The 14,112-nt window shown below is 41.7% G+C and overlaps 1 protein-coding gene across 3 annotated transcripts in view; it reads right to left on the reverse strand.

The window, feature by feature from the left end:
- LOC147011838 (myosin-11-like) overlaps positions 1–14,112 on the reverse strand; it is a 115,819-nt gene that overhangs the window by 15,747 nt on the left and 85,960 nt on the right. For all 3 annotated transcript variants that reach the window (XM_085857218.1, XM_085857216.1, XM_085857215.1), the window contains exons 17-35: positions 13,198–13,319; positions 12,818–12,887; positions 12,541–12,701; positions 11,536–11,644; positions 11,229–11,360; positions 10,901–11,107; positions 10,583–10,720; positions 9,613–9,736; positions 8,935–9,106; positions 6,834–7,046; positions 6,564–6,708; positions 5,995–6,201; positions 5,218–5,322; positions 3,486–3,638; positions 2,914–3,162; positions 2,609–2,821; positions 2,185–2,397; positions 1,914–2,075; positions 1,258–1,386 (exon numbers count right to left, since the gene is read on the reverse strand). In XM_085857218.1, coding sequence (XP_085713344.1) covers positions 1,258–1,386; positions 1,914–2,075; positions 2,185–2,397; positions 2,609–2,821; positions 2,914–3,162; positions 3,486–3,638; positions 5,218–5,322; positions 5,995–6,201; positions 6,564–6,708; positions 6,834–7,046; positions 8,935–9,106; positions 9,613–9,736; positions 10,583–10,720; positions 10,901–11,107; positions 11,229–11,360; positions 11,536–11,644; positions 12,541–12,701; positions 12,818–12,887; positions 13,198–13,319 — 3,024 coding nt within the window. The remainder of the gene's footprint in view (positions 1–1,257; positions 1,387–1,913; positions 2,076–2,184; positions 2,398–2,608; positions 2,822–2,913; positions 3,163–3,485; positions 3,639–5,217; positions 5,323–5,994; positions 6,202–6,563; positions 6,709–6,833; positions 7,047–8,934; positions 9,107–9,612; positions 9,737–10,582; positions 10,721–10,900; positions 11,108–11,228; positions 11,361–11,535; positions 11,645–12,540; positions 12,702–12,817; positions 12,888–13,197; positions 13,320–14,112) is intronic.

The following is a 14,112-nucleotide window of genomic DNA, read 5'->3' on the forward strand; positions in this document are numbered from 1 at the left end:
TTAACATCCACTAGCAATTAATGCTAGCAGAGGAGTCACCCAACTTAACGCCGTGCATGTGAAGCACCGATCCAACAGTTTATCGTTGCGTCGAGAATCGCATCGAGACCATACATCTAAAGTTCAAACGGTAAGTGTGCTACTTCTGGACCATTCTGTCGGACACAATGTATTCATCGATCTAAAATCCTTCAGTTTCATTGTGCCGTTTGTTTATAAAATTATCAATGTTCATATAAGAGTGCAACGTTAATCGCATCAAGGAGAAGGTCTTATAAAGGACAACACTTGCATAGGGATGCAGTAAGAAAGGACATGGATCGGAAACACGAATCCAATGCTTGGTGGAACATCATTTTCTGGCCATGGAATGATTATATTTCTGAATTTCAATTTCAAAACGTATTCAGAAAGGCTAATTTCAAAAACATATTCGTAATAAAATAATACTGCTTTCAAAATTTAGCAAATGAGCAACCTTTTTACAGGAATTTATGAAGAGACTGTGGGGGAAAAATTTATATTAATGTATTTTAAATTGCAACAAATGGAGTTTCAGAAATGTAACTTTTATGCTGCAAGTTGATTTGGCTGTCATTTCTGGCCAAAAGACTTTTGCCCTAAATGATAAGAAATGTGTTGTTCTGGAGCAGAGTGACCGAGCTGATAAATGAACCTTTGCTTAGAAAATGTACGAAGTGTCTTTTCGTCTAAAGGACACGTCTACAGTCTGGGTGAATATCCCCCAACCTCTCTCTCATGGAAGTATAAAATGCTTTGAAATCTAAAAGTTTGGAGTACAAGCACGTGAGGAAGTATAGTTTCTCAGTGGCTTGTACTCCTTGGAACTGACCAAGTACCAAGTTAGAATAAAACTCTCTGATGTAATGTAGAAGTGAATTGAATCGGGTTGGTCTAACTGTTAACTAAAGTAAGAATAAATGAAATAGAACCAAATAATATTGCAATCAAATGGTGATTCTTAAGTTCATTTCACAAGGGTGAGACGTGTATGGTGTATAATTAGGAAATAAATTGTTTCACAAGGAAGGACTTGTGTGGACATCAGTTTTATCAGTGTCGATAGGGTTTTTTTGTAGGATTTTATAATCAAATCATATAAACGTTAAACTCTGTCTGAAGTCGAATAGGATTCCACAATCGGCCAGTTAGAATCCTTCAGGAGGACAACAATCACAACAAGGTGGGTTAAAAAAAATCCACATCAAGACCAAGTTGTGGTTTAGTTATGCTTACGGTCTGAAGCTGCAAAGTGACGGCATCTTGATTCTTTATCTTCCGCTCATTCTCCTTTGCCTGAGTCATGGCCTCATCACGGGAAGTCCTCACTTCATCGAGTTCACGCTGCAACTCCTTTTGCTGCACCTGAAATGTGACACGTTCAGGGGGGGGGTCAATACGGTCTATTATGAAAGGTCTTCTGAAGAAGCGTCATGAGAGCCGTGCTTCCTGGGGGCGTGAAGCACTGAAACACGGCACTGTTATCCCACGTGGTTTTAATTCCAAGGCACGTGTACCCAGTTATACGTGAACCTGAGTCTTCCGTAGAAATATAATGTGCTGTTATTAATTAGTCATCACAGGTTACCGCGTGTGACACATTTCCAAGAAATACTTGGGCCTGCTCCACGGACGAAGCATCTGATTTTTCAAAAGGATCCAACAAACAAAAGGTTCCAAATGCAAGTAGTCATGCTAAACAGCTCGGAATAAGTCATTTCAATGACACAGGTATGTATTGATACGGTAAACTTCAACATTGCTTATGCCTTCAATTTCTCAATCTTCTATCCAGGTAGGTTAAGATAAATGCCCTGGGGGAATTTTTGCAAATTTCATCTCTCACCATATTTGTTATTGTAAAGTTAGCGAAATACAATTAATAAATGCACCTGAACTTTACGCAGGTGCTTCACGGCTTCCTCTTGCCCTTTGGTGGCGGTTTCCACTTGGTTTTCCATGTCCTTGAGGTCGTTTTCTAGTTTCTTTTTGGTAGACACAGCCTGCGATTTCTGTTTACGTTCATCTTCCAACTCGGTCTCCATTTCCCTGAGCTGTTGAATACAAGTCAAAGGAGATTTATATGTGGAAGAGATAAAAATTTATCTCCCTTGTCTTGTTTCTCTACCGTTTTCGTTTTGATCATAGAGGTTCTGACCATACTTGTTTAAAGAGAGCTCGACGTTTCTCTTCCCCAATATCATCACGTCCCTGCAGATCACGTTCATGCTGGGCCTTCAACGCTTGAAGGTTCACTTCGAGTCGTAGCTTGGCGTCCTCCGTAGCCATCAATTCATCCTCAAACTCCTCCAGCTGGGTCTTCATTTCAGACACCTGGGCCTCCAAGGCACGCTTTTGCTTCTCCAGCTCATGAACCTGTCAATTGAAAGGTGTCAGGAAAGACCGAACAATAGTTAAACAATCATTTGATGGATAGGCCACATCTGGTACTGCAATGCGTCTTTTAACAAACATTTGCCAATGAATGGCTTAACGTAGGCAAAACATCAACAAATAAGGAAATTGTTATCAAATACTAAAGGAAATATCCAGTACCAAAGAAAGACAATAAAGAAACACTACTCACATTCCTTCCCACATCGTCTTTGCAACTCATCGCATCCTCCATTTCTGTCCGCAGCAGCCTATTTGCCTTGTCCAGCTCTTCTTTCGCTTCCAATGCCTCTTCGAGAGCACGAGTTAGTGCCATTGATTTGGTCTCCTTCTCACGAGCTTCGGCCTCTGCACGATCTCGCTCTTCCGCATTCCGAGCAGAAATGTTCTTTTCTTCAGCCAACAACTGAAAGAGAAGACACAATGATAAGAAAAAAAAACTTATTGTGAGATTACAATAATGAAATCTTACTGTGATAACAGGTCGGAGCCTCTCACCTGGTCAAATTTCTTCTGTTTCTTCTCTAACGTGGAGACCACCTGTCGCTGGTTGTCCAGATTCACAAGCACATCGTCGAGCTCCTGTTGTAGCCGATTCTTAGTCTTCTCCAGCTTTTCGTATGCGGTAGACTTCTCCTCCAACTGCTGATTCAGCATCTCTGCTTCCTTGCTCAGTTTTTTCTTGGAATCCTCGAACAACTCCAATGAGGCAAGGCTATCCTCCAGCTTCTTTTTGGTTTCAATCAGCTGAAGCCAATGAAGTACATGTAATTAGATGTCCCTCAGATGTAAAAATAATATAATTGTTCTCTTTTATTTTAGTGACAAATGAGCTTGTATGTGCATTTCATAAATTAGATGGACATAAGGAGATAATAGACAAATCAACACAGTTAATGGGATTTCAACCTGGGGTCACAGCATCATGAGCTATGTGATCATACGAGACCACCAAACTACAGGCCATTAAAAAAAAGATTGTACATTAAGAAATTAGCAAATGAAAATGATTCAATCTGAACTTTTTCTAAAGTCATTGGTTGAGCTAAAGCTTCTTTGTTCTCCCTCACTTGTGACTGGCTGGATGACAGTTGCTTCTCAACACCCCGCCTGGCATCTTCTTCCTCATCAAGCTGCTCCTGTAGGCTATTCTTCTCATCATCCAGCTGCCTAAGTTTCTGGCTGAAGTGAAGCTTTTGCCGAGTCTCTTCCTGCAAATTATCCTGGAGTTGAACAGAAAAAAGAAGTCAGGATTAAGAGCTTTTTGTGACGATACGTATAATTTAAAATGTATGTGCTCAGCCGTTTGAAAATCCATTGCATTGAAAGACTAGAGTTCATAGAAAACATTACCTCATTAGAGAGTTCATAGAGCATTGTCTTGAGAAACAAGAGCATGAGCGGGGTTTATAAATGGCAAATTTGATTGGTCGTGATGACGTAAAATACCGAAATATTTTGTCTGAGTACTGCTAAACGGAAGGATTTTGAAAGTGTCAAAAAGGTGATTTGTGTTCAAGAATAGAATTAAATTGAAATGAAATAAATATTTTAAAGGTCGTAGAATTATTTTTTTTTTTTGAAAGTTTTCCACCATTCATGCAGCGTATTTTACACCACATTATTTGACACGTTAAATTAGTTCTTCGTGCCTGTTGTTTGTTTCTTTTATATAAAAGACCGTTTTTACAGCCATTTTTCCCTGTTGTGCAGGGGTTTGGCTTTTTCTTGAGGCAATGTTTTATGGCCGGATGCCCTTCCTGACGCCAACCCTGGTCGCCTCTTACGACACACAGGGATCTGGTACACCTATTCTAACCGGGGCATACACCGGGACCAGTACACTGGCACTCATTTCGCCGACCTCGGAAGGATGACAGGCTGAGTCAACATCCTGGTGTTAATTCAGCAGCCAACGGGGCTTGAACTCAGGACCCTGGGATCCCAAGCCGCCACCCTAACCACTAAGCCAACACCAGGCTTAAAACAATGTGTTGTTCGTCTTTCGGCTGCTCCCGTTAGGGGTCACCACAGCGGATCATCCGTTATGATCCGCATACTGATTTGGCATAGGTTTTACGCCGGATGCCCTTCCTGATGCAACCCTGGTCGCCTATTACGACACAGGGATAAGGATTGGGTTTGGCCATGATTCCAGGCTGCTCTGCACCCTCTCATAGTGCGGCCCAGTGCAGAGCGCCCGTCCTCAAGCGATCCTCCAACCCAAGCCTCTGAGTAGCCAGATTACAGGCGCACGCCACTACGCCTGGTATGTTTGTTTCTTTTATGACGTCCTTAAAAACAGTACGTTTCCTCTGGAATGATTTTCAATTTTGTTTGACTGCCAGACAGGCAGGTCGAATTTAAAAAAAAAGAATACGCTCGCTAAATTAAGCACAAAACCACCAGTCTGCGTGGGTGGCAAAGGAAGACAAAACAAATTGTGAAATTATATTTTCTTTGTTCTGACTTTGTTCTGACAAAGGGTTAAGATAGAAAAAAAACCTCACTCCTCTCTGTGCATGTGCAATCGGGACAAATTCAGAGCCAAAGTATGTATTGCTAAACTACACGTTTGTTTTTCGATTCATGGTCTGATTCGTGTTCAAAATATAACATTCAATTCAAATTAAGTTGTTCCTCGATTATAAACTGATGTTTGTAGACAGGACAGACAGACAGACAGACAGACAGACAGAAGTGCACCAATTGCTCATCCCTGTTTTTCGCTTTGCATGCATAAGGTAACAACAGACCTGCAGTACCAAAGAAAGACCACTCAATGCTAAAAGTGACATGTACCTGTGCATCTTGTAGCTGTGCATGGACGGCAGTCAGGTCTTTCGCCAACTTGCTGCATTTGGCCTCGCTCTCATTTAGCAGAGAAGTCAAGTTTTCTACCTCCGCCTGCAGAGAAACAATGGAGAAATCGTGAGAATAAAAACTTCCCCAGATCAGTAACTGGGAGTGCATTGGGACACGGGGGTTCAGCAAGACATGTTCTCTAGCTTTTGTTCTTGGTCGATGATATTGTTAACAGATTCACATTCTCTACTCTACAAACATGATCGTTTCCCTGTGGCTATTGTATTTTTATTCCCACTATTGACACTTCCCGTTTAAGTATTCCCACTATTGACAGTATTAGCAATTTAAGCTTCCACTTCATTTTGTTAAACTCTTGCATGATGCTCAAATTATGTGCAGCAAATTAAATAAAACAATGCAGTGGTCTGGTATATAACTGGAATACAACAACAGCAAGGAGAGTGAAAACATTGATGCTATAATTGACCGCTGATCTGTGATGATATAAATCGAAATTGTAACAGATGAATGTAAAAATAGGACATTAGAAGAAAAGAAAAGATGAACCCGAAATAGAAAGCCAACAAAGATTAATGCCAAGAACAATCAAATAGAGATTGTTAATGCAGAGAAATAAAAACACAGACAAGGAAAATCCGAGTACAAAGAAGAAAAAGCACAAGTTTTGTCGAATCACACTTCAGATCGTAATACAATGAAACGAGATGAGAAAATAGATGCAAAACAAGAAAAGGAGGAAAGAATAATTACACCGAGCGAGTGGTTCTTCTCTCCAAGCTCAGTCTTGATGCGTTCACTCTCCGTGTACTTTGCTTGTACTTCCTGCAGGCTCGTCTCCAATTTCTTACGGCGCATTTCCAGCTCTGAGCGAACTTGCTGCAAGGTTTTCACTTCATTTGCTAATTCAGACTTGTCTCCATCCAGTGCCTGCTTGCTCTTCTCAAGGTTGCTTTTTGCCTGGTTACAGGAAGAGAATCAAATTGAGCAACTCCACTGTTTTATGGAAAACCACACACACACACACACACACACACACACACACACACACACACACACACACACACACACACACACACACACACACACACACACACACACACACACACACGTAAATTTTGGCAAAGGAAGAAACCATTTGGCCCATCAGGCCTGTACTATAGACTTCAGAATTCCCTCATATTCTAAAGGTGGCGTTATGTAATGAAAACCTAACAAGGTATTTGGACAGGAAAACGTCATGTAATAGCCAACTGTTTTCAGAAATAGTGTAATCTTTGAAACTGCCAACCTTACAATCAAATCCAAATAATTTTTCTTACCCTCTTGACATTCTCCAGTTGTTCTGCGAGTTCTTCAACAGCTTGAGCATGCTTATGCCTCGTCTCTTGCAATTGCGTCTCATGGCTTCTCACCTCCTCGTCCAGAGCTTTTTTCAGCTGTGTAACCTCATGCTCTCGTTTTGCACTGAACAGATACAACAGATGTACGATTAGTATGGCAGCACACATGCTTATTACAAAAGATTCAATCAATGAGAATGGACATCAAACCCAGTACTTCCTCAATATTGGATATTCTGATTTTCCTACCGAAGTTCCTGTTGAGCTGCTGTGGAATCAAGTGTGTCGTCAAGCTCTGTCTTGAGGGCCTCCAACTCCTCGTTGAGGTCTCGCTTTTGTTTTTCCACTTTTGATCTGATTGCCCTCTCAGCTTCCAGGTCTTCCTGGAGCTCAGACAGCTGTGCCTGCAGTTCTCTCACTTGCTTGAGAGCACTGTTCTTCTGTGATGCTTCATCGTCTCCTCTGGAGGACACGAGTGACACAAACACTGTCTATGAGATGAAAAAAAAAAAACTTTCATATAAAACAGTCACACTTTGTCAACTTAATTTCATTGTGACCATTCATAATTATAATCCATCGAAAAGAAATGTACTTACAGTATGACTAAAATGAAGCACCACAAGTCTCCAAGACCCCAATCATCTATTCCATGAAGGAAATCCCTGTGGTCTTTGAGTTTTAAGCTTTCAGAGAAATACACTAAGGGTGCTTTGGGATCATATCCAAAACTTTGAACATCATCTTGTAGAGGCCGATGGCCAACAGTCAAGGCAATGACATTTTCATATGATCAATATGGCCAACCCATCCTCGGGGTCCTTTCCTCAAGAGGATGCTTCGGGTCAACATTTTGGACTTCTCAAGGATAGTGACCAACAGTGTGAAAAAGTATTAAGAAGATCAAGAAACAAAAGAGCAGAAACTAATGTGTTGTCGTTGAGATGCAATATATAATTATTGGAAATTCTGATGAGAGCCGTGTTGGTGTCGTGTGCACGTTCAAAACCTGGCTGGAATACTTGGAAAAAGGGGGATAAAAAAAAGGAGAATCACTGTTAAGTTGATCGTGACAAAGTGTTCTGGAGTTTTGTAAATGAAAGGGTGTACAGAAATTGGATGAAAGCTTTTCAAACAGAAAGTCATGCGAGGTTCATTGACAACAAAAACGATTAAAAACTTTGAAGAAAATTGTACGACAAAGGTTTTTAATGAACGATTTGTAAAATGGGTGATAACCAGAACAATCACGGAAATGTAATTCAACATACAGTATTAGAAGATATGGATGGGATGGGGAGTAATTTTCCTGGATAAATTTTATAAAAAGAGATGACATTGCATTGAAAGGATGGGGGGGGGGCACACCACAATGTAATCGAATGGGGATTTGTTGAATGGAGCTTTTGCATTCCCAAAAGACCGACGTATAGTTGCAATGTTATCCTGAAACAAACTGGCAAATCAATCATGAAACACCAAGTAAATGATAGTTAGATTGATACGGATTTATATTTGGATGTGTTCTGATTCTCATCCGTCAATTTCAATATCGAGCAAGGCAACTGGGAAGACCTTGCAAAGAACCACAGTCAAGGATACTGATTGATAGTTAGAGGTGTTGGGATTTTGAATCCATTACTGGAAAACAAATGTGGATGGATCTTTATCCTTGTAGAAAATAATAAGATTTGGCTTTGAGCAGAGACCATGTGTACAAAGTACAAGTAAGAGTACCAGACCTGGTGGCATTGTGGTTAGTTTCCACACTGAGTATGGGAGGTCGGAGGTTCAATTTTGACCCTGGCCGAATCATATCAAGGAGATTAAGAATGCTACGTGCTGCATCCCCACTTGATGCTCAGCATTTGGAGGATAGAACATGGATAAACCGAGTGGGTTAGCCGGTCATTCTACGCTGGACAAACTGCCGCTACTCACCCTCAATCTCAGACATGAGGACAGTCTCTCTCGACATATCTTAAGCATTTGATACAGTCTGGCACCCCATCGTGACCTCCAAACTCTCTGCCTATGGAATCCAAGGCCACCTCCTCTTATGCATCACTGACTCCTCCACTTACATAGTCAGCATGTAGCTCTTAATGGAATCATCTCCTCTCCCTGTCAAGGCTGCAGTGCCTGAAGGCAGTCTTGGACCCAATATTGTTCCTCATCTTCATCAATGATCTTTCTGGTTTCATGGAAAAACCTGCCTATTTTTTGCCGGCGATTTCACCCTCTCACACAGGAGTGCGAGATGTAAATTTCCCAAAATAAAGCAGGAGGGCACAGTCAAAGAAGCAGAGAAGGAATTCTTACACAAAGGCATTTTCCAATGAATACCTACCTTGCAATGGCCATTTGCAGTTCCTGTTCCTTCTTGGCCAGTTCCGCTCTCAGAGCCTCGATCTGCTGCTGAAGTTCCGCCAGCTGGTCCTGAAGGTCCGACGTCTCCCCCTCCAACTTGCGCTTCACCTTCTCCAGCTCTTGCCGGGTTTTCTCCTCTTTCTTGAGACGATCTTAAAGTCGAGTACAAATAACACCATTTGTCCGATACATTAATAATTCCATTACAATTTGGTACTCGGTAATCGTCACATTTCTGATATAACAACAACGTCCGTGAAGACTTACAGGAAACAAGCTAGAGAACACAAACACACAATGCCAGGTCTATTATTTCACTCAACCAAGTTGTCGGAAAAGCCCAACAAACTCCAACCAGAAACCGATTCCACACAGCCTACAACGGAGTACGAGTCTTTATCGAAAAAGGCTCATGTCTGTTTGCGTCGGAGGACAACATGAATTAACGGATTTTATGAATGGAAACTTTCGAAGAGCATGTTAATTAACTGCTATGGGAAATGAGGTGCAGCTCACGTTTAAAGCTCTTCTCCTCTAATGCTTCAAGCTTGCCATATACTCCATTTTCCATGGTGGATAACACACTCATCAATATTTATTTGTTAAAATCCATTGATTCTCAACATATTACTTTGCCAAGTTCATACAAGATCTTCACCTTCAACATCAGTGATGATGGCCTCATGCTTTGTCTTCAGCTTGGTTAGGTTCTTCACTTTCTCTTCTTCTTCAGCGAGATGTGTGGTGACCACTTGAACCCTCTCTTCCATCTGCACCTTTTCCTGCGATGGTGAAAGATATAAAACAGGCGCATGTTCATTGTTACCTTGGCAAAGGTAAGTTTCAAATCCATATCTTCGTGCGAAACCGTTTGTTCATTTTCCACATGGGACAACGTAACGATAACCGGCAACACAATTGCGTACACATTGGGTACGGTGTCGACCTTGATGTGGATTGAACTTTATCGTATCCATATTGCATTGTCAGCAAAAACCAAGCTGGCTTATGAATGATCTAAAAGGTGAGGGTAATTTTCCTGCACAAGTTGGTTTGGTCTTCAGGTAACACCAGTCTACACCATGTGGTTGCCTCTTAATGCCCTCAGAGAAATGAAATGTGGCACGGTACTAAAAAGAAACCACGAAAAGGCGGTGCCGTGCAACATCCCCCCAACCTAATTAGAGGGAAAGGGATTCTTGTGGAGAAGGTTGTTCAACCTCTTGGACCTGGCTCCAAGAGTACATTTCAAAAAGATCGGTCAATGTGTTTGTGGTGATAATGATATGTTAAAAAGGTGCATCGCAGGCCGACAAAGATTTTCCGAAAGATTGGTGGGCTCATGGATGCTGCACGCTTCATAGGCACAATACTGCAATGTCATGGTTTGGTGAGTTAGGAGTGAACTATACAAAATGAAACAACTAACCTTTCATCAAGGTGACATTTTGAATACGATGCAAGCAATTACGGTCAATTTGGTGAGTATTAATTTCGAAAAAAAAAAGGTTCAATTGATCATAAGGTTTGTACAGTGAACAATTTCCCATCAGACAGAATTCAAAATGTGGAACGAATCGACTTTTGAATGCCACCAATAGAAGATGCAATGATTCTTATCATCTTACTTTGTTCAACTTAGTCAACTGGTCATCATAAACAATCAGTTCATCCTCCATTTTCTTCATCTTGGCATCATTCTGTGCCTTCTCCAGTTGCAGCTTCTGCCGAGCAGTTTCCTCTTCCTCCAGCTGGTCTTCGAGATCCTGAAGACACAGAAGAAGAAGAAAAAAAAAATCACATTCTGTTCTGTATGCTGGAAGACACGAGTCAACCACCTGAAAAATGACATGCCCAAAAAACATTGTGTCATATTCCAGGAATGGCAACTGCTCTCGAGGTTCTACAGGATTATTACACCTGGAAGGTTGAAACACAGTGCTAACCTGGACATTAAGATCCATCTTCTTCTTATCTTTCTGGAGCTGCAGAACTTGTTCCTCCTCTTCCTCCATGCGTGACTCCAGCTCATGAAGGATGTCCTCCAATTCGTTCTTTTTGGCCTCCAAGCGAACACGAATTTCCTCGGCCTCGGCGCACATTTCTATCTCAGCCTGTAGCTGCTCAGCCAACACTTGTTTTTCTTCAACAATCTGGAGTGAACAACAAACACAGGCTCTGATTCATATATGCACAGTTGATGGCAGTCACTTTGTTGTTTGCAACTTGGTCTTTGACAGGCCTGAGCGGGAGTGTGATATGTGCAAATCTTACCTGAGTATGCTGCTGCTGCAGATTCCTCAAATCAATCTGCAGAACGTTGTGCTGCTCCAGAGCCTTTTGCAGTTCCTCTTGTTTTAGTTCCATCTCCTCTTCCTGTCGTGTTACCTGCAGCAGTGGCTTCACCTGCCATCGGTGACAATAAAAGCGTACTTCAGTAACAGCCCACTAATACACATAAAAGGCACGTCGTCAAGTCCTTGTTATACGACTTTACTATTAAACGTCCATATAAGAGGTGAAGGAAGAAGTGGAAGGTTTCTATCATGAAAGGAATGCACAAATGTCATGCTCCTCATACCTTTGTGAAAAGCTTCCACCATTGCCAGTTGCGGAGCTTGAGATAGGCCGCGCAGTTCCTCTGCAGAATCTTGAGGGCGCACATTTGCTGCAGCTTTCGAGCATAAGCTCTGGTGAGCATAACACAGGAGTGGGTGGGAATTTTGTAAAGTGGACTAATTCTAACAACCTCACTAATGCTGCATATTCGCAGTCAACTTTGTTCCGTGTTGTTGCTTTGAAACACCTATGTGCAAAAAAAGGAGGAAACCCAAATAGTTGTATTTTTTTTTAACTCGTATGGACGATGAAGGAATTCATAATCAATCATTCAAGCATTACTATAAATGGCTTATGATTTCCATTCAAATTTTCCATTTGGAGCAGAATTCCTTTTTACACGAGCACATGAAACATTCCTCATCACAATATTGATAATGGTAGACCTAGCAATAACACCAATATGTCATTGGCACTAACATGTTGGTGCTGACCCTGAATCGTAGCATTGGTGGCAATATCAGGTGAGACAATGGCAGGAAGACACTATGTTATCAGCAGTAACATATATCTTCATCATAAATCAAAGACAGCACTGGTATACCAATGCTGAGTACAGCAGCAGCAAAAACACCAATATAGGCTTGACAAAAACACAAGTTGTGATATAGGCACAAACATGAACGATGGCATAACATCTCAGGGAGGGGCAGAAAGAATGGCACAAATAGAAACTGTCCATAGCAATGGCAAAAACACCAACAGCAACAGAGTGATCAAACCAATTGTGTCATTAGGACAAACACAAGCTGTGGTATAGGTAGCAACATCAACTTTGACAATGGTCCCAACTTTACAGGTGACATTGGTACACGCATCAACCATAAGGATGGCACAATACATCCACTGTGACAAGGTACTAACATCACATGTTACATGGAACCAACACCGATCTTAATGACATGCTGAGTTAGCTCAACTACTGTTCGCATTTCCTTGTGGATATTAAATATCATGGAACACCTACTTGCGAGAAAGGTAGCCCCGGCACAAGGACTGGAAGGCAATGATAATATCAGTGATTTTGATGTCTCGCTCCTCCTCGAGGTGTGCCAAGACTCCCGTGCGGAAGAACACTTTACTCTGCCCGATCCGGTAGAGGTTGGAATCAAGCTCAAGTGCCATGATCTGCCCGAGAGACAACCAAGGGTTAGTTTAACCAGTTAAAAAACAAAAACAATGTTAAACATGCAGCAATGGCACAAGGTCCAGCAACAATTGAGTTTGACCACTTTTTAGCATACCATGAGCTCGCAGGCCTGCTTGCCATCCATGAAACCTTTTGGGATGGCGTTTGGGGTCAAGATCTCATAGCTACGGAAATAGAGCGACAGCAACAAATCAGTCCGATGTCCTCAAGGTCAAACCTCTGAATGCAAAAGTTAGGCCTCAGGATTCAGTGAGCAGAGAACTCATCATCAAAAATTCCATGTTATGTGGGATTGATCGGAATAGGAATATGGCAATTAGAGTTGATGCCCTTGATTCCCATAGCACAGGTAGACACCCATAACTGCTGAATTTAATACCTGCTCAATAATATCGTGCGAACGCGTCATTAAAAAATTACTATCAAGCTTCCACAAAGCATTATCTCCCTCTTCTCTCATAATTACATCCTCACCGCTGCCGAAACTCCTGAAAGATGATGCGGTTTGGAAATCCCTGCCTGCAGATTCGAATGCCCTCAAGCACACCATTACAGCACAGCTGGTCCAGTACCAGCTGACTGTCCAATTTCCCAGCCTGCATGCAGCATACCATCATGGATCATGCACTGATTATACTCTTACAGATTATACAATGCCCTGTGACACAGGCTTCTGCCAAATGATAATCGCACACTCACATTTCTCAGCACAACATAATAAAAATTAAAGCCATTGCGCTCTTCTGTGGAAAAAGATGTAATGATGCAACCACATCGGCTCCAAGTAGAGTTGATATTCCGAAATGCTCTCAGTGAAATAGGTAATTAATGCCACGTGATGATGTCAAAAGTGATCCTTTACATGATGGATTATAAAGGATGTAATGAGGCCCGGTGAGGGCAAGAAAGGTCTTTGTATCTACTGCATTGTGGGTGAGCACTACCCGCATGTTGCACCTCATTACAGCTGTGGTATTTTGCTCCAACTGCTTATTTTACGCTTGTGGCTGGAGCTGGAGAGGATTGCCTTTGTCTGGTGGCTACAAATTCAAGAAGAAGCAGTCGATCCTCATCATCTTCTCCACTGCAATCCTTCTACTAAGGAAGAACTACAGACGGTGAACTCGAGCGAAGCCGCAAAGCCGCACTCATGGAGATTACGTTTTTACATTAATTTTTTTCTTATAGAGATTCAGGCATCTCCAGCTACTTTGATATCCTACTTCTACTTTCTGGAAACATAGAACTCAACCCCAGCCCACCAATCTACATCTGCTCTATATACAACATAATCACTAACTGTCACTACTCGGTTCTTTACACTCGATGTAACAAATGGCTCCACCTCAAATGCAGAATATCTACCTTGATACAAAGATTACAGCTCGC

This window comes from Eptatretus burgeri, chromosome 15 (genome assembly GCF_056783735.1).
Source record: "Eptatretus burgeri isolate ZD-2024b chromosome 15, Ebu_testis_v1, whole genome shotgun sequence".
Taxonomy (NCBI): domain Eukaryota; kingdom Metazoa; phylum Chordata; class Myxini; order Myxiniformes; family Myxinidae; genus Eptatretus; species Eptatretus burgeri.